We start from the raw sequence: 19,785 nt of genomic DNA, 5'->3' as shown, positions 1-19,785 counted from the left end.
CGAGGCAGCGGATTAATCACCTCCCCCCCGTCTGGCACGTCTTCCTGGGGCAAACCACAGCCTCGCAGACTTGCAGCTGCTTTGTAGGCAAAGTCGAGCACCTTCACCATCCCCCCAACCCCCAGCGGGAGAGACCCGGGCATCCAGGGCCGGGGTGGGCTTCAGACCTGCCTCTCCCAGGCCTGACCCTGACCTCAGCACACCTGGGGCGAGGCCTGCTCCCCCTCTTAGTCGGCTGCCCAAACTATCTCCTGGCGGGGGGTGGGGAGTTGGTTGTATTGGTTTGCGTTGCTCAGAGAAACAGGATATACACATAGACACTTATTATAAGAAACTGCCCACGCGGTCACGGAGGCCGGGAGGCCCCCAGGGTCTGCGGCAGCGCGCTGGAGGCCCGGGGGTCCCCGTCCCCGTCCAGCTGGAAGCAGGAGAGGCCTGGACTCCCAGGTTCGCCGCCGGTTGGGGAGGCCTCCTGGTGGAGGGCCGTCCGCTCTCCTTGGTCTTCGATCCAACTGTCACCCGAAACACCCGAACAGCCTGTGAGCAGGTGCCCGGTGGCCCAGCCAAGCTGACGCGGGAAGTTAGCCGTCGCACCGACCTTCTGAGAAGAGCAGCAGGTCCGGCGGGGTGGCCTTCCCCCCGGGCACGCGCTGGTTCAGGGCTAACGGGTGAGAAGCGGGGAGGCCGAGCTAGCAAGTCAGAGGAGGCGGACGCGGGCGCGGGCTGCGGCCCAGGGTGTGGGGCTCTGAAGTCCTACCCTGTGCGTGGCTTTGTCGAGTCAGCAGACCTTGGCCTCTGAGTTCCCATCTGTAAAATGGGGGTAATGATGCAAGTCCTCAAGGCGAGTTCCCCGAGCTTGCCAAGCCTTGGTGTTTTCGCCTGGTGAACAGGCAGAATGCTACTATACCTGCCATAAAGTTGCTGGGAGGGTGATTAGGAGATGTAAAACCCTCAGCCCCTCTCCTGTACTGTAATAAGTTCTCATGAAATATTAGCCATTATTTTAACACCTACTTCAGAGCAATATTGTAATGATACTTTGTATAGCAAAGGTCTTTGGAAGAATATAATAAGATGGTCATATTGTGTTTTTTTTTTAAACTTGGGAAGACACCAAATTGGCAAATACTTTTCTACGATAATAATGCCTGTTGTTTGTTAAGGGTGTGGTGAATGGGCACCCACAAGCCTCCAGAGAGAATGTATTTTTTTTCCACAATTTGGCACACTGCACCAAAGTCTCAAATTGTTCATAACATCTGACGAATAATCTCACTGCTAGGAGTTTGCCTGAAGAAAGAATCAGAAATGAAAATAAAGATTTCTGTACAAGAATGTTCATCACACACACACAAAAAAGAACGTTCATCACAGAATTACTTAAAAGAGTGAAAAATTGAAAAAAACTTCAAGGGCTTCTTAAATAAAGGTGGTTACATTTGAATGTTTTCAATATTTTTCCTTTATATTTTCTTATGATTTCTTTTTTCAAAAAACAAAGAAAAAATTACTTAAAAAATCAGGGGGAAGCTTACACTTTCTAAGGGGAAGGCCGGGCCTAGGTGACCAGCGGCGTGAGCTGGGTGTCGCGTGGAGGGGTGGCAGGGCCGGGGAAGCCGGGAGGAGAGAGCACAGAGGCTTGAGCCGCCCTGTGCGTTACTGTGACGCTGACCGAGCCGCTTCCAAGCCGGGTCCCAACTTCTGTAAAATGAACTGTTCAGTCCTGCCTGTCCCCGGGTCAGGGGACCGAGGAAGCCCCCTCTGTGCACCTTTGACAGACATCTGCTGAGCTTCAGGACGCAGGGTCGCCTTCCGGGCCTGGCTCTCCCCGTCCTCCTCCTGGAAGGAATGAGACTGGCCTCCTGCTCTGCTGGCCCGTGACGGACGCACACGGGGGTCTCACGCAGCGCCCACTCTCCCGAGATGCGAGGGCGCCTTCAGTGAGCCCTCTCATGACTGCAGGAGGAAGGGCGGTCTCACCGCCTCAGCTCCTCCTCCCACCTGCCAACCCAGCATCTCTGCTTTCGGCTCCCGGGGGTCTGTCCATCCTGTGCCCCTTGGACTGAGGTGGGGGTCTTGGCGGGGGCGGGGAGTGGTGAGTAACCTCCTGCAGGTACCCCAGACTAGGCAGGGCAGGATCTGGACCCCGTGGCTCCGACAAGCAGGATATCCCCACACAGTCCAGAGTGGTGCGGGGCTGAGTCATCTCAGCGAGCCGGGCTTCGCCCGCCCTGCCATTCCCGTGAACTTTCCAGATCACTCACCCCGGGGCCCGGCGACCACACGGTGCCCTGAGAAAGGGCCCAAGAAAGCCCAGAATTAGTCACCAGCTCAAATCAGAATCACACAGGCCAACATGCCCGGCGTTTGCCCAGAGGTTGACCTTAAAAAAACCCAGAGACTCCACCCTATCTCCACTGCAGGCCACAGTCGGTGGGCAAAGGGCGGGGCAGAGGCCTGGACCGGCTCAGGGCAGGGCTCCTGAGGTCTAAACACCACAGCTCACAAAGCAAGTTTGAGGCCGCGGCTTCGCTTGACCCGTGAGGAGCGGAGCAGACCGGACAGAACCGTTGCCCTCCATGTGAAGAAAGGGAGGCTGGGGGCGTCTGGCCGGGGGGCCCTGGGAAGGCCCCGCTGGGATCACGCCAGCTCAGGCCTGGGTCCGCCTTTAGCCTCAGCCCTGGGCACCATGACTGCTCTCTGTTCACTGCCCTTAAAGAAGGCTCCTAGAGGGGCTTCTCCGGGGGTCCAGTGGCTGAGAGTCTGCCTTCTAGTGCAGGGGCCATGGGTTTGACCCCTGGTCCGGAAGATCCCACGGGCCTCGGGGCAGCGGGGCCCGTGTGTCCTGACGACTGAGCCAGGGGAACTGAGCTCCGCCACAGGAGAAGCCCGCACACCGCACCTCCGCAACTGCAGAACGGCCCCCGCTCTCCGCACCTGGAGACAGCCCGCGCACAGCACTGAAGACCCAGCTCGGCCAATAGATAATCAGTAACACTGCTTAAAAAGCTCACAGAAAATTTCCAGAGAGAGAAGTGGAGCGGCCTTCCTTTGCTGTTGCCCTTTTGCAGATCATACAGACAACGCAACACGCCCCCCATCCTCACCCTTCCCACTATTTCTTACAATTTCATATTACGACGGATCACGACGGTCACTCCCCCCCAGGGGCTTCATGCATGTCCCCTTCCCCATCAGGCACACGGGCCACAGCAGGGGACCAGACACAATCCCTTGACTTAAGAAGCTCACGTTCTGATGGGAGAGACGAACAACAAATACAGGCAGAAAACAGACGGCTTCCCGTTAGTTGAGAAGAGAGACACCCATGGCGCTTAACTTGTGCCAGAGAAAGAAAAGAACAAAAGGTGGTTTTCACCCAGAGGACTCTGCGGTTCCTAATGTTCTGCACCAACACCACCAATGCTAACAATGATTTTATATCCTCCAGGCTTGAAGTGTGTGGGTGTGTATTTAACACGAGCAGTTCTGTTACCCCCATTTTTGTTTCGCTTACCAGCATTTTCCAGTCTCCCAGCAGTGGGAGGGAAATGCTGAGTTTTGATAACTACTTGCGGGGTGGGGGGTCGGAGATGGAGAAGCTTCCTTTCTGCCTGTCTTTGGGGAGCTCAATGTACCAGCAAATCGGAAGAAGCATGGTGGCAGGCCTTAAGATGGGGGTTTCGTCAGAACAGCCCAGGAGAGCACCTCTGCTGTGAGCTGGGGCCTCGGCATGTGACTCGGTCATTTCTTGTCTCAGAGACGGGGCAGGTCCGAAGGGCCGTGGTACACTGACCTCTCCAAGACTGAAGCGTCTGGAATCAGTCCTGCCGGCCCGGTGATCCCACGGACTGCAAGGCCTGCCTCCCTTGGGGTGTGGGGGGACAGGCCTGGGTGTGTTTCTTCCCAGTGTGACCGCCGAGGGCAGCTGATGGGTGGTGTGAATCTCCCCTAACCCAACAGCCCCAAAGGCTGCGCTCCATGTCAGGAGCGGGTCTGGTGAGATGGGCTCTCCAGGAGAATTTCTGAGTTCTTTTCTGCACTGACTGTCGTTTCTTTAGGCCAAATTCGCTTAAAAGTATAAAGACTGAATTCCCAAGCCCTCCAGAAAGCTCCAAGGATGTCACAGACTCAGAACATGGATGCTCTTCAGCATTTGTCCTGGTCGGGCCCAAAGGGAGTAAGGAAAAATTTGCCAGGATTTGGCAGCCACAACACCACACTTCCGCTTTGAGGTGACACCTGGCTAGCGGCTGCACTTAAATCTTTTTCCCCTCCCTCTCTCTCTGAAACCTCCAAAATGGGAAACGTCCCTTAAAATAGTAAGAAGAGAAGATAGGCTGCCCTCCCGGGGGGCCCATGGCGGGCCGCTGCTCTTGGCCCGACTGCACACCAAATCCCGAGCGCTTTGAGGTCAACCTCAACTACTGGGTTGAGTTTTGTCTGAACCAGTGTTCGAGTCGCCCCCTCACACTCATTTCAGTCCCTTCCACTCAAGTAAAGGCAGACACAGCTGTCGGCTGAGGGCAGCAACATGTTTATTGAGAAAGGGGAACTCACGCTGGTCAGAGCATCCCAGCGCCCGGGAACAGATGCTGGAACCGTCTGTCCGCAGGGAGGCGCCCGCCTAAGTCCAGGGTGAGCCCTGCGGCTTCTTGGGAGTCGGGGGAGATACAGGACGGGCCTCCTGGGGACGCTGGCAGCAGGAAAGGGTGAGTGGCAACAGCACCGTGGTTCCCACGCTTTGGTGAGCGTTGAAAACGAAGAGGCTGACGCGTGATTCAGCACAGCCTCCAAGACGGCAGAACGTGAAGGTCCAGATTCTTTGGAGAGGGGCCAGAGAGTTTGGCTTGGAAAAGGTATTTCTCAGCAGGCAACGGCGATTGTAGGGATCAAAGGTAAGGGAGCCGACCGAGACAAGAGAGGCCTGTGGGGAGTCTCTCCCAGGGGCAGAGCAGGGAGGCCACTTCCCTTTCCGAGCCCGGGTCGGTGTTGCCTGCATCTCCCAGGACGTTTGCTGCGCTGGAGACAAAGCGTCCAGGTGTCCACTGGGCGGAGCGGGAGGAGAGCGGGTCGCAGGAATCGGGCCGCGGGTGGGGGGACGCCGGAAAAGCTGAGATTCTGGGAAAGCTCGTGAAGGAGACCCCGGGAGGCCCCGCGTCCGCTGCGATCGGGGAGGTCGGGGAGGCAGGTGGCGGTGGGGGGCGGCCCGCTTCGCTTCCCCGTGCCGCCCGCCGCCCGCGGGCCGAGCAGCTACGGGCCGACAGCCGAGGGGGCGCTCGCCGTCCGGGCTCGGCCGCCCGCGCGGGCCGGGCTCCGGAACGGGGAGCCGTCGTCGCCGGAGAGCGAGGACGCCGAGCTGCTCCCGCGCGCTGGGCGGTCGGCGAGCCCGCAGGCTCCGCGCTGCCGCAGCTGTGCGCGGAACGAGCGGTCGAGCAGCAGGTAGATGAGCGGGTTGGCGCAACTGTTGACGAAGGCCAGGCAGGTGGCGACGGTGAGGCCCCAGCGCAGCGCCAGCAGCAGGCGGCAGGGCAGCGGCAGCGCGCCCAGGCTCGCCAGGTGGAAGACGGCGCGCAGCGCGCAGAAGGGCAGCCAGGAGCCCACGAAGGCGCCCTCGACGGCCAAGATGATGCGCAGCGAGCGGCTCCGGGCGCGGCCCAGGTGCGGCGGCCCGCGCAGGCGGCGCGACACGCGGCAGTAGCAGACGATGGTGACGGCCAGGGGCAGCACCAGGGTGAGCAGCAGCAGCAGCAGGCTCAGGCCCTGGAAGGCGTTCGATGGCTCCTCCCCGCACTGGCTGCCGCGGCCCCCGCTGGGCAGCGGCCGCAGGCGGCGGAAGGCCAGCGAGGGCAGGCCGGCGGCCAGCGCCGCGGCCCACACGCCGGCGCAGACGGCTAGCGCGCAGCGCCGGGAGCGCGGGGAGCGCGCGGCCAGCGGGCGGCCCACGGCCAGGTAGCGGTCCACGCTGAGGCCGGCCAGTAGCAGGGCGCCCGCGCAGCGCGTGCCGGCCAGCGCGAAGCTGCTGAGCTTGCACAGGCCCTCGCCGAAGGGCCAGCGGCCGCCCTGTGCGGCCGCCGCGGCCCACAGCGGCAGCGTGAGCACGAAGCCCAGGTCGGCGGCCGCCAGGTGCTGCACGAAGGTGTCCACGAGCCGCCGCGGGCCTCGCGTCCCGGACAGCAGCCACAGCACGAAGGCGTTGCCCGGCAGGCCCACGGCGAAGGCCGCCAGGTAGAGCACGGGGATGTAGGCGTGGCTGTAGGGCAGGTCCCGCGCCGCGCACAGTTCCTCCGGCGCCGGCTCGCCCGGCGCGCCCGACCCCGAGTAGTAGTCCCAGGGCGCCGTTCCCGCGCGGGGGCTCCAGGGCTCCGTGGGGCGCATGGCCGGAGACGCCCGGTGGCGGACGCGGGCCGAGGCGGAGGGTGGCTCTTCACGGCCCGTGCCCAGCCCAGCACCTCCCTTCCTGCCGCCCCGGGCCGAGGCGACTGGGTGGGCAGGAAGGGGTGGGGGCAGGGGGAGGGGCAGGCGCCTGGGCGAGAAGGGGGCGAGATTCGGGGTGGGGCGCAGGGCGGGGGACGTGGCTTCCCAGCTGGGTCTTTGGAAGAAAAGTCCGCGGGCTGGATCGCTGCCCTGCCTCCCGTGGAAGCCTGACCTGTCCATCCATCAGTCACTGGTTTTGCTGATGAACTAAGACCCTCAGCGGTCTCAGGGGCCAGAGGGCCGGTAGGAGAGGCGCTCAGAGGCTCAGTCTGTTTCATCCCCTCCTGGCTCCAGGCTACTGACTGTCTCTGAGGATTTTCCCCAGGGAGGTGCCTGCTGCCTAGATTTCCCTGGTCTCTTTGCAGAGCCGGCGGGTGGAGGGAGTCTGCCCCAGGGGTCCTCCCTACAATCAGGGACTGAACACCAGGCTCTCGGATGGTGTTAACTCCAGGGTGGCGTTTCTGACCAGCTCAGTTTCTCAGAGAGTCACGGGGAGGATTTGAACCTGGAGAGGGAGGGTCAGCCTGTCCAAATGAGGCAGCAGAGCCTGGAGTCCAGACCCCAGACCTTCCCCACCTTCCTTCCTGGGCAGAACCTACATATGGAGCCAAACTCAGGTGTTAGGCGTGGAGTGCAAGATGGAGCCGGACTCAGTGGCAGAGGCGTTGTCCTCAACCAGCAATCGGGAGTTTTGGAGGACAGGATCCCCCACGGACTGAGAGGCAGGAAGGATTCAGAGAAGGGTGGGCATGTAGCCTGGCCTTGGAGGAGGCGGTGGGCCAGGGCGAGGATGGGGGCGGGGTTCCCGAGGATGCTGGGCATCCAGTCAGGCCCCAACTCCTCTTAGCATGTCCTCCCGTGAGCTGCTGCGGGAGAACTGCTGTGGCAGTGAGTCCTCCACAGAGCCGCCGCCTCGTTCTCAACAGGAGAGGATGAGCCGTTCGGTCTTCCGGCGTTAGAAATTCAAGGCGGCTTATTCTTCCATTTTATTCCGTTCAGCCCTGTTACAGCAAGCACCTCCGTGTGGCAGGTCCCATTTTGGGTGTCACAAGAGATGCCGGTTTTGACCTTGGAAGGTCACTAATTAGACCCCAGAGACAGATCCATGAGTCCCACTCGCAGTGGCCGGCGTGCCAGAGGTCACACGTCCTGGCGTAAAGGTTAACGAAGTCCCCCTGGAGCTCGAAGGAGCGGGCAGCCCCTCTGATTGAGGAGTAAGTCCCGAGTTTTTCCCAGCACCCGAGGTGGGTTCCAGAAGGGCGCTGGAGGCTGCGTTCGAGCAGCAGAGCCGAGGCGGGACGAGGCGGCGGGAGGGGACTGAGGGGCCCCTGGACACGCGGCGGGGGGCAGAGCCCACCGGCGCCCCCAGGGCAGGGCAGTGCCGGGCTGTGGACGGACACGCAGAGGAGCCCCGCGCTGGGCAGCGGTCGTGTGTGCGGGGGACGGGGAGGGCCAGACGGGGGACTGGCAGTGGGGACGGCGAGGGCAGGACCCGTCCAAGAGGCCCTACGCGGGGCTCTCGCAGCCGAGCAGGCGGGCGGGCCTGGGCGGCCGGCGGGAAACGATGCAGGTACTGCCCGCCTGTCCGTCCACTGAGGCCGGGGCGGCGGAGAGGCGCGTGTGTGTTCTGTTCCGTGTTGACTGGAGTGGGGTGCCGGAATAATTCGCGATCCACACCAGGCCCTTCTGAGGGTGAAAGCAGCATTATGACCGTTGACCTGGGCCGTCGGCCTGGCCTGTGCCAGGGACGTCAGGTGTCCGCAGCCACGGCGCGTCTGTCTGTGGGGACACCCGGGGGAAGAAAGTGCCAGGGGCATGTGGGGTGTGTGTGCACTCCCCCGCAGGGGTGACTGCCCGACGGGAAGGGCAGGCGAGGCACGAGGCAGGGGGGGGGCCTCTGAACCGCCCTCCCAAGCTGGCCCCCAGGCCCGGGTCTCCCCTGAAGGCCCCCGCCCGCGGCGTGGAGACCCGGTGGGCTGCCTTCTCAGGTCTGGTCAGGCTGCTGGCGGAGGACGCTCTTGTCCTGGGAGGCCCTGCAGCCTCCGGCCCTGGAAGGCCAGCCCAAGCTGTGCTGCCTGTCCTGAGTGGGGCCACGTGGGGACCGCCAGGGGCAGCCGGGGACAGGCGCCGTGCCTCCAGGGCGCACAGCAGCCCAGGCCCGGGGCGTGTGCGGTTCTGAAAGCTCGAGATGAACGCCCAGGAGCCGCAGGGGAACGAGAAGAGCAGGGCAGGGCACCCAGAGGGCCGTGGAAGCAGGGCTGGGGGGGCGGACCTGGCTGTTTGTTAGAAACATTGCTCCTCGTGCTTCCGGGGCCGTGGCCTTGCGGTCCCGAGCGTGCAGCGGGTTCTCTCTGCTGGGGCCCGGGCGGCAGGAAGCCATGGGGGCCTGGCCTGCTACATGCCCAGCCTGGCTCCAGTGACCAGGGCCAAATCCATGATGCCAGTCTCGTCCCCCTCAGGGGACCCCCACAGGGCTGGAACCAGTCCCCTGATGCATCTCATCCTGGTGAGCTGAGAGTGCAGGCCCCTGCAGAGGGCATGGGGCCTGCAGGGAGGAGACGGCCTGCCTCTCTGCACCCGCACCCCGCGGCCCTCTCAGGCCCCCAGGGCTCCAGCCGGCCAGAGGGCGAGTGGCCTGGTGAGCCGGGTCAGCCTTGCCCAAATACAGCATCATAGCTCCTGGGGTGAGCAGGGCTCCCCGTCATCATGCTTGGCACAGGCCTGCTGAGATCAGAGGAGAGTATGAATACCTAAATATCCAGGGCTTTGAACTGGATGGCTTCTAGGAGGTTTTTCTTTTTTTATCCCCAGTCCCTTTATGGGCTGTATATTTAAAAGTTTTACCACTTTCCCCCTCAATGTTAATTTTTCTGTCCAATCATCTTAACTCTTTGGGGAAAATTTTGAAAGTTCTCTAGCCTTTTTCATCGTGAAAGCCTTAGTCACGTCGCAGAATGTGGAATAAGGAAAGGCGTCCTGGCCCTCCGGCATCACGACATGCCGGTGACCTTCTTTCTAATCAGTGAAGGACATTTTCAAAAAGGAATTTGTCTGTGATCCCATTGCTCTTGGATTTTCTGTTTTGTCAACATTGCATTTCAGATGTTCTCCACGTACATATTTCTCACACACCTGTTTCAGAGATGTGTTTGTAGCCAGAAGGTGCACAGTTTCATAGTCTGCTTTTCTCAAGTAATGCAAATCCACATTTTCCTATGTTGCTAAATCTTCCCATCCCTCTGCTTTGGTCATTTAGATTGCTTGTAGTATTCTTTTTTGCAGTATTTGTATTTACACAAATTTGTAATAAATAACTGCACTTACCACTTTTTTCTTCTTTCACACTGTTCTCTGAGTATAAATGCCTTTGTGAAGGACAAAGACTGAAATTTTTTGTGGCTGGATACAATTGCTTGCAATGATCACTAACTGGCATCAAAGGAGAGCATAGCTTCAACACAATCTTTTAGAGATGCTCATTGGTAAAATATGTCTTTCCACTTTAACAGGTAATGAGATGAAGTGGTAACTCACTTCAATTTACATTTCTCTGAAAATAGTAAGATTGAAAATGTTTCCAGATGTAATTCCTCTCATGTGAACTAATTATGTCCTTCAGACATTTATCTATTACAATCTTTTGTGTTTCTAATAATTTGTATCAACTATTTATTTAGAATAAATCATTATTCCATTTGGTTCAAGTACCTTTCCAGGCTTTTTCTCTTAGCTATTTAAAATTTTTGTTCTACATTTTCATAGTCAAATTCGTTGCTTTAAGCAATTTCAGAGTTTAGAATGTTACTTTTCCTGTGATGATCTAAAAACATTCACTTTTACTTTTTAGGTGTATTTATTTGGCTGCACTGGGTCTTAGACAGGCACATGGGATCCAGTCCCCTGGCCAGGGGTGGAGCCTGAGCCCGTGGCACTGGGAGTGCAGTCTTAGCCACTGGACCACCAGGGCGGCCCCTTCAATTTTGTTAGAATTTTGTGTCCTCTTTTTAAGTCCACATAAATTTTTTCTTTTTAGATTTCTAAGTTTCCCAACACCATCACATTAAACATATTTTTAAGAACCCCGCTGCGCCGCGATGTCGAGTTCACTGCGTACTCAGCCAGCACACGGCGTCCGTGTCTGCGTGTGTCCAGGGAACAAACAGGGGGGCTTGCTGGTGGGAGGCGCTGGCTTCCACGTCCGCTTTTCAACCTGACCGCCATGTGCAGCCGGGCTCCAGCTGCCGTCTTAGAGCAGGCGGGACACGGCCTGTCTGACGGGGGGGACCCCGTGGGACAGCCGGGGGGACACCCCACAGCAGCCCTGCCCCCTGGGGAGCTGCGGGCTCGGCTGCCCTGCCCCCACCCCTGCCCCGGGTGTCTGTGCACACTGCGGGTGCGGGGCCACGGTCTGAGATTGCCCCAGACACCTCCTGAGAGGTCATCCCCGTCTGGGGGCTTTCAGGCTGGGGTCTCGCTAGCGAGTGCCACGGGTGAGGGGGCTTCTGCTGCGAGCTGACCGGGCCCATGGTGGGCAGGGGCGGGTGTGTCCCCAGCCTCTGGACGACGAGGGCGCTAGAAACGGGAGCCCTGGCTTCACTCACGGTCATCGGCCGGCTGCGGGGTGCTTCCTCACACACCACGCTCCCGAGCCCTCCGTGTGGTGTGCCTGTGTGCACACGCACGTGTGTGTGTGTCTGTGGCTGTGTGCAGGCGTGCCTGTGCTGGCATGTGGAGCGGGGAGGGGTGTCAGGGGAAGGCCGGCAGCGGTCCCCCCGCACCGCGGCTCCCCAGCCCGGGGCCGGCCCCACCCTGGATGGCAGGGGTGGAGCAGGATTTCAGAAACTCTCAGGGACCAGACCGGACGGCCGGGAAGGGGCAGGAGCGTCTCAGCGTCCCTGGGGGAAGCACTTTGGTGACTCAGAGTGAAAGTGTCTCAGGGCCGCAACCTCACTGCGGGCCTGGGGGTGGTGGGTCAGGGGTGAGACGAAGAGGGCGGCTTTCAAGGAAAGCGAGATTCCATCTCCTCCTTTGGGGCTGCAGACTGAGGCGGCAGGAACCCGAGAGGCCGGCAGGGAAGTCCCCCGGCAGGACAGGGCCCGGGGCGTGTTTGGAGAGGAAGCCGCAGGTCTGGGTGGCGGTTACTCAGCCCCTGAGAGCTGCTCGCCAGCACCGTTACTTCCCAGTGATCTCAGCCCGTCTCTGGTCACCGAGGCAGGCCTGGCGGCTGGGAGGGGGCGCGGGGCGGGGGCCAGCCCTTTTGCTGCCCTTCCCACACCACGCTGCCCGTCCTAACAGGGCAGACGCCCACCTCTCAGTGAACAAAAGACCAGAAGAAGATGACGGGGTGCTCCCCCTCCGCTGCCCCCGCGTTGCTGGGGAGCTTGAAGCTTTAGTGCAGAACGGCTGGGAGGCGGGCAGACCCGGCACCGCGGTGAATGGGCGACGCCCGGAGTCACCCTCCAACGTGACACACACGTGAGGAGCCGAGGAACCTGGGAAAGTCCTGACGGTCGGCTCTTTCTCACGGCGACTTTGTGACTTATCTCGAAATGCCACACTTGCCTGAGTTTCACAGTGTCTACTGGGGATTTCCCTGCCGGCTGCTGTGACCGGGGCAGGCTGGCCCGGGAGGACTTCGGTGACAGCTGGGCTCAGCCGGGTTTGTGCAGGGGTGCGGGGGCATCGGGACCCCAGTCCCCCTTGCAGAAGAGATGGCCTGGAGGCTCGGGCAGGGGGCTGGGGTGGATGGAGGCTCGGGGGTGCAATGCGTGGGGACTCCAGGCCCGGGCACCTCCGTACTGAACCGGAGAGGAGCAAGGGAGGCCCCTGCAGACTTGGCCTTGGTGGCTGGGGGTGCAGGCCTCCCCAGAAGGTCGAGGACTGGTTTCTGAGCTGGCTGAGCCGCGCAAGGCTGTGAACTTCTGGGCAAGGGGTGAGCCACATGGTGGTGGCGGGGAGGCCAGGTTGTACGGAGATGTCTGCGCCAGTGGAGGCTGCAGGCCTGGCAGAAAGTGCATGGGTGGGCAGGGTCTGGGGCGGAGCCCTGAGACACAGCGCGTCGAGGGGAGCTAGGGCCAGAGAGGAGGGGAGAGGCTCACCCTCAGGTGACAGAGTCTGCAGTTTCAAGCTGCCCCCAGGCCCCACGGAACAGGGTGCATCAACCGGAGGGCGTCGGACCAGAAAAGCCACCTCAGGGTTCTTATTGTGAGGGCAAAACTATCTTTAGTTGGAAAGTAGGGGTGGGATTCCCTGGTGGCTCAGGTGGTAAAACATCTGCCTGCAATGCAGGAGACGCGGGTTTTCAATCCACGGAAGATCCCCTGGAGAGGGGAATGGCTCCCCACTCCAGCATTCTTCCCTGGAGAATCCCATGGACAGAGGAGCCTGTCGGACTACAGTCCATAGGTCACACAGTCAGACATAACTGAGTGACTGACACTTTCCCTTCACACAGTTTTTAGGTTTTTCTTTAACTGCTCTGGTCTGAATGAGGAGACTCCACAAAATCAAAGTGAAGCTTATGGAATAACTGTAGAGACCTGGCTCCCACTGCTGCTGGAGCCGAGTGAGCTCAGCAGACATTCACTTCTAGAGGCGCAGAGGGTTAATTCTGGCATTTTAATTATCAATTCACCAAAAAAAAAAAAAGGGAAGAAATACAGGCAAGATTAATGCAATATGAGCACAAAGGTTTTTGCACCACTGTGTAGACCATCTGAGCCGAGCACAGAAAGCAACAGACTTTCAACACTGCCTAAGTCAGGATTCAAACAACTTCTAGCATTAATCACCTCTCATGAATACCTAAATTGTTCAATTTAAACAGAGGTTAAGAGACAGGAAAACCATGTGATGTGTCTGCTCAGGTTCAAATATTAGCCCCAAGACCCCGTATTTTAATCGAGAAACAGAAAAGGACATTTGGTGCCATGCTTTTATTCAAATGAAAGGGGAAAAACCACACCGCACCAGGAAGTAGCAAACACGGCAGTATTTTACAGCGCAGCGTCGTGAAAACCTGCGGGCACGCTCCAGCGCGGACGGCAGGCACGCGGACCCTGCCCGCCGCCCCGAGTTCCGTGGAGCCACAGTTAAAAGCTGGGTTTGGCTCCAGAAACGGCCAGTTGGACTGTAACAGTCATAACACAACTGAGCAGCTGAGGGGAATGAAAAGCTTTCCAGCGCCTGTCACACGGCAGACTCTGACAGGCCGCACGGGTGGCCACGACAAGGGTGGCAAACTTAACTGAGTAATTATCCAACAACGTGACCTCCAATGATGAGAAGCACCAATGTGTTTCAATAAGTTGATGACTATCTCCAGACTTTATGAAATAGCATAATTCTCATTTGTATAATTTTAAAAACATAATTTAAAAAAATCCACAGACTTAAATATATCCATATTCTTTCTGCATGAATAAAGTAAAACATCATACTGAGAGCAAGGAACTTTTGTGGCAATATTCACATTCTACCTTTAGACCTTACAGACATCACTGGACACACACAGACTTGAGAGTAAAGGGTGGTCCTGTCTGGTCTTACACAGTCTTCCTCCGTTGTCTTGCATCCAGTTTAAAAAAATTTAATGGCCAAGTAATATCAGCAAGAACATTGCTTTGATAAGGGAAATTCCATTGATTAAAAAGAACAAATTTAGTAATGTTGAAGGCTTGTTAACTCTCCTTTTGACTATTACCGCATTTTTATTAGATTCACTTACGATTTTTTTCAACTAGTCAATTTATTTGACAATTATTTCCTTCTAATTGTGACCAAAATGGTTGTCTGAAAGGTAAAATGTGCAATCCCTCAGTTGTAATCTTCATATATTATATACACAATATGTATACACTTAAAATATAAGAGTTACATATATCCTGGTCTTTTACATGCAAACAGCAGATCACAAATAGTTCTGAGCTACACATATATCTTGCACAGGTACTGGAAAAAAATCTGTGAAATTTTCTTTTTTACAGTTTAAACAAATATACATAAATATAAGAACATAAATTACAGTAAAATATTGACAGCATTTGAGAAGATGTTGATGGCCCAGGCGCACTGGCGCCGAAGGCCTCATAGTAAGAGAGAAGCACAGTCCAGGGACACCTCACTCCTACTCTCTTTAAAAAAACAAGTGAATACATCATCATTTGAGATATTAGTTATTTCTCTGAACAACTCAATTAGAGAAATGCATATATTTTAGTCTCTACTTCCCATTAAAGAAAACAGACTATGCATCTCATATATGCTACAATACTGTCTTTTCCCTCTAAGTTTCCACGTTGTCACAACACTGAAACATAACAGGGTCACAGAATCATTCAAGTCGTTTCCTGAGAATGAAGTTTTTCCCCAACTAACCCTCTAGAATGCACTGTTAAAGGAACAAAGATCACGTAGGGAAGAGTTCAAGTGTGTACTTAATCTAAGCTGTCCCACTTGAAAAGGATAAAAAAAGAAGAAAAACTCGGTATCAGTGAAAGAATGTGAGGCTATTTTAAAATTAAAACGTAGCCCTTTGTACATGTTTAAAAACTCTAAATATAACTTTTTTATCAGTTATAAATACAACGGAAAGACCTCTTGAGAGCGTGTGGCAGGAAGTCTTCCATCTTCAGGTTCAGACTACTCTCAAAGTGTCGTTCATTTCTGCCAGCTTATAAAGTGACATGTTTCAAAAGAAACAGAAAGCCTTTTTGTTAAAAGAACAATCTAAACGATTCTGAGTTGGCCAGAGTGGTGTAAAAACAGCACTGATTTAATAGCAACTTCTTGTAACATCTTCGTGGTTAAGCTCGTGTGGTTTTAAGTGAACTATAGCAGCTCTTTACAACAACTCCTCTTGTTTCATAGAAAAACGTTAATACTTGAGTGAGTAATAAATACAGAACTGTAAATACTTCGCAGGGTAATTCGGCAAATGCTCTGACACCACTAAAGCATGAGGGTTACTGGAAAACTAGCACTAGTGTTTCTCTCCGCGTCCTAAGAACAGCGCGAGGCATCTCTGCAGGCCTATTTCCTACTCCCGTGATCTCCACATGAAACCAGATACAAATATTATCCTGGACCAAACTCCCAGGGGAGAAAAATAGCAAAATAAACCATCTGAAGACACTCATATACATTAAAAAGTTGGAAAAAAAAAAGACAAGCAACAAACAAAACACACAACTGGTAATCCTAGGCATACTTCAACTAGCGTCCGTGAGAACTCAGTGCTTTGCTGGATCGAGAGCCCAGCAGGCAGACCTCCGCCTGTGAGCCAGACGCCCGCCATCAGCTGGCCTGTCACCTCGGTGGGTCTCCTGTACTCCAACACTGTGGTCTACATTCCAGTTGTCATGACAACAGGGCTGAACGTCCAGTTTCAATGAATAAAAGTCTGTTGGCAATTAGAAAGGGTTTCTATAGGCAGGAGGGATGAAGTGCAAACTTACCGTGAATGTTCAGAAGCAGGTATCTCCCAGTTCCTATGCTTTAGTGGGTAACAGTTTTTTGGGCGTCACTGGCCTCTTGGCCTGCCACAAATGGCTGTGAATAGTAATTGCATCAACACTGGCAGATAAAGTTTTAGCAGGTATGTGGCTGAACTGTTTCCTGTCAGAATTGTATTTGTAAAGGCCCTCGATCATCTTCTTAGTGATAGACTTAGGGCCTATCCCAGTCAGCTTACTGATCTCTTCAGTCTCTGGGCAGTAAGTGTACAGAGACCTGAACTGGCAGCCGGAATCCCGGAATAAGATCAGGAAGTTGTTGGCATCTGACTTCTCCATTTCCTTCAGGATTAGAAACAAAAACAAAACAACAATAAAAGCCCTTAAACACTTTGCCAAACACAATTCATATAGCTGTGTTACATTTTTTAACACGTAATTTAAAACAGCTAACATGAGGCACAAGTAATACAAGCCCAGCACACTGGGGCTGAATCGTGTGCAGGCCGAGGATTGCTGGCTGTGGCGGGATTAAGATCCCAGGGGAACTTCAGGGTCTGCAGGGTCTGCTAAATCTCTACCACTTACAACCCCGCACTGGCCATCTCCTTTGCGACACAGCTCCATTTTAAAAAAGGCAAATCATGTAATCTAGGCTTATGAAATGTGACCAAGTGACTCTGGGCAAAAAAATATTTTATAATTTTATATTTTCATCTTAAGTCTATGCCTAGTCTTGAATGAAATGTGCAGTCTTCCAGAATCCCATCTGAAAGTTAAGTCCATCTAATAATGAAAACATAGTTAAAGACCCTTCATATGTGGCTGAAATTCTAGAAGTCCCTAAGGAGTGCTTTTACTTGAATTGAAAGAGAAGACTCCTACAATTTTAAGACATTGCCCAACCTAACTTTATTTTTTTTTGCCCAACCTAACTTTCATGCAAACATGCTTACCTCCAGTATTTTTTTCTTCTGACCTTCATTTACTTTTCCAGCCAAACAGCAATGAGCTAAAGCATTTTGTATTATGTGCTTATTGGATTTTGCACTGGGTTCTTTGAAGAGCTTTGGTCCTATGATAAGAATTTAATAACAATAACAGTAAAAATAACATTCCTAAGTCAGAAATACTACTTATGTTTAAATGACACAATTGTTCCTGCACTGATTAAACTCTAACGTGAAGGCCCCTGACTGCCCTGCTCCGGTCAGGACACTGTTTTAGCCGCGGGGTTACACCTCCCGAGGTGGCCTGGAGGGCAGCACTTTCTGCCACTTTCCTGGAATGTTTGCACCTGAGAAGGCCCCTCCTCCCTCACACTCACCTCCTCCAGGGGGCCTTCAGTAAGTATGCAGAGAAGCCAGTTCTTTGAAGAGAAAAAAATTAGCCCTGATTTTTCATGTTTACCTCTATCTGGAGTAAATTACTCCCACCACGGCAGACTGAGAGCTACCCATGGCCCTACAGCCATGTACCTCCTGGAGGCCTCACCATATATCTGACAGCCCCACAGGCCCAGGCTCCCCGGGGCCTGCACTGACCTTACAGGCTGCTGGGCCGGCTGGAGCCGCAGGATAGGGAGGAAACAACTCTCGGGGAGTCAGCAAGCTCTGCTCCCCTGGGCCTTCGGGGACCACTCGGGGGTCACCTGGATGCCGGCCGGATGCGAGCGGTCCCCGTCACCTCTGCTCCTCCCACCTACCTCTCCGGCCGCTCCCACGTCCTCTACTGTTTCATTTCTTTAGTTCTCACCCACATGTTATTCTGCGTGCTTCTCCTTCAACGACGCCTCCCCCAACAGAGCGAGACCGGGTGCCCTCCTGGACCTAAGGCATTCATTCCTTTATCTTTCAGAGCCTCTCAGCGCTTGCTCCAGACACACAGTTCCAGACCCTGAAGGCCCAGCATGAGGGGAAGGACTTGAAGGAGCCAGGCTGTTCCCCGGGCTCATGACTGATGTGGGGAGGAGGGACCTCTGTAGACCAAACTGAGACAGCCTCAGACCCAGACTACAACACAGAGATGGGCAGGGCTTTTAAGGGAGAAGTGGGGGGCTGAGGACTATTGCTCTTTTTTTGAAGCTGAATTCATCTGGGACAAGTCGCCACCACTTTGAGTGGAACCGCATCACAGACACTGACTTACTTGAAAGTGACTGCCTGCCTTAGCCACTGTTTCCCATCGGTCTTCCGTGTGTAGCGCACCCTGCATCGCCTCTTAGCCCCCGTCCAACCGCTTCCCGAGGACGGGTGGGCACTCACCTGTGTACTCCGTCCCTGAGGCCACGGACGACGTGGTGGATGCGTTCTCCCAGTCCTTCTCACCGTTCCGGCTGCCACACCGGCTCGGAGACAAGAAGCCTTCTACAGACTCTGATCTGAATAATATAAGACATGCACTGTAATGTCTCATATAAAGAAAAATCATTTGGGGCTCAGGAGAATATAGGTGAGTGCCAACCAAACTCAACTCAGAGGCTTAAAAAGAAGATGATGGCGGTCACTCTGTCTCGTTCACAGCCGCAGAGCCAAGACCTCAGTGGGCAACCCCCTGAGTACCTGTGGAGGACAGATGGACGTTCCCACAGGACAACTGACAGCACCTGATGACCTTCACTAGGAACCTTCTTTTATATGGGTGCTACGTTATAACATGCTTCATAAGACCATGAAATACTGATTTTTAGCTTCTAATACATATACTGGGTTGGTCAGAAAGTTCATTCTGTTTTTTCCATAAGGTGGTTTGAAACCTCAAACTAACTTTTTGGCCAACCCAACACATCCTTGAGAAAGAGAGAGCATACAAAGGAGCTTTCCTAAGTCACAAGAGGGAGAAACCTAGAGGCTGGTGCACTAAACATGAGGACTTTCCACTTCAAGCTCGACTGTATCACACTGGCTGACCAACAGTTATGGGTACTATCCTGCTGATGTCATTATCCTAAAATCCAAAAGATAAAAAACTGAAAGAGGAGCAGACCCCTTCATATATATTTTTTTAAATAGACACTCGAACTGTCCTAGTCAGCAAAACTTATAACCGTCTGTGACTATGGTGCACTTACTGAGAACGTCATGTTCTCAGAAAGATGTCTGTGCTGTGACTCACCTCGGAGTCCTCTTCCCTGAGTGCAAGCTCTCGTTATCGCCCATGCTCAGCGACGCCAGAGAAAGGCTCGAGACTGAAAAGACACGACAGATTTGTGATCCTGAATAAAAATTAGAAATTTAAAAGGAGCAACTAGAGAAGAGAGTTCCGTAGGTAATACCAGTGTATGAAAATTGAGCTTGTACAGTTTCTTTTCCTTTTTAGATACATAACATGCTTGCATGCATATATGCATAATTTATTTTAAATGGGCAAGGAACCTACTTTTGAGAACTAATGAAATAAGTGAGGGAGATTGAGAGATACAAACCTCCAGTTATAAGATAAATGAGTCAGGCAGCTGACATGTATGGTGTGGGGAGTGCAGTCAGTCACTACGTAAAGTCTTCGTGCAGTGACAGATGGTAACTGGATTAAGCCTGGTGATCATTTTGAATCACTCTGTTGTATAGCAGGAACTAACACAGTGTTGTAGGTCAACTGTATTTCAAGAAACAAACTCATAGAAAAAGAGATCAGATTTGTGGCTACCAGAGGCGAGGGGAGGGGCAACTGGATGAAGGTGGTCAAAAGGTGCAACTGCCAGTTACAGACGCACAGTCCTGGGGCCGCGACAGCAGGGTGCTCAGTCTATAACTTCCCCAATGCTCCTGTGTGACATGCCACACGAAAGCTGCCCAGACAGGGACCCTAGGAGTTCTCAGCACAAGGAGAAAACGATCTTTCTTTTCCTGAAAAGTTT

At 54.6% G+C, this 19,785-nt stretch overlaps 2 protein-coding genes across 3 annotated transcripts in view; both read right to left on the bottom strand.

Moving 5' to 3' along the window:
* Positions 1–346: 346 nt before the first annotated feature.
* Positions 347–6,378, bottom strand: GPR25 (G protein-coupled receptor 25). The gene is made up of 6 exons (XM_065937184.1): positions 5,262–6,378; positions 4,968–5,164; positions 2,265–2,291; positions 1,770–1,839; positions 595–661; positions 347–512 (listed from the first exon to the last, which is right to left on the bottom strand). Exons 1-6 carry the CDS (start codon positions 6,376–6,378, stop codon positions 347–349), a joined length of 1,644 nt encoding a protein of 547 aa, XP_065793256.1.
* Positions 6,379–13,397: 7,019 nt separating this feature from the next.
* The window catches only part of CAMSAP2 (calmodulin regulated spectrin associated protein family member 2), a 92,041-nt gene continuing 85,653 nt past the window's right edge, over positions 13,398–19,785 (bottom strand). For both annotated transcript variants that reach the window (XM_065936342.1, XM_065936341.1), the window contains 4 exons: positions 19,044–19,116; positions 18,194–18,309; positions 16,886–17,004; positions 13,398–16,271 (listed from right to left, as the gene is read on the bottom strand). In XM_065936342.1, coding sequence (XP_065792414.1) covers positions 15,966–16,271; positions 16,886–17,004; positions 18,194–18,309; positions 19,044–19,116 — 614 coding nt within the window. In that variant the 3' untranslated portion in view covers positions 13,398–15,965. The remainder of the gene's footprint in view (positions 16,272–16,885; positions 17,005–18,193; positions 18,310–19,043; positions 19,117–19,785) is intronic.

Source organism: Muntiacus reevesi, chromosome 5, assembly GCF_963930625.1.
Source record: "Muntiacus reevesi chromosome 5, mMunRee1.1, whole genome shotgun sequence".
Lineage (NCBI taxonomy): Eukaryota > Metazoa > Chordata > Mammalia > Artiodactyla > Cervidae > Muntiacus > Muntiacus reevesi.
Note: the sequence above shows the minus strand (reverse complement) of the source record. Positions and strands in the feature narration are given on the sequence as shown.

What these genes read in the sequence shown, in the direction of transcription:
- GPR25 (XM_065937184.1), bottom strand. Translation starts at nt 6,378, where the DNA reads ATGCGCCCCACGGAGCCCTGGAGCCCCCGCGCGGGAACGGCGCCCTGG. An exon ending in ACCCGGGCTCGGAAAGGGAA is followed by an intron (nt 2,292 to 4,967) that starts GTGGCCTCCCTG and finishes GCCCTTTCTCAG; the next exon opens with GGCACCGTGTGGTCGCCGGG. An exon ending in CTGCTCTTCTCAGAAGGTCG is followed by an intron (nt 513 to 594) that starts GTGCGACGGCTA and finishes TTCGGGTGACAG; the next exon opens with TTGGATCGAAGACCAAGGAG.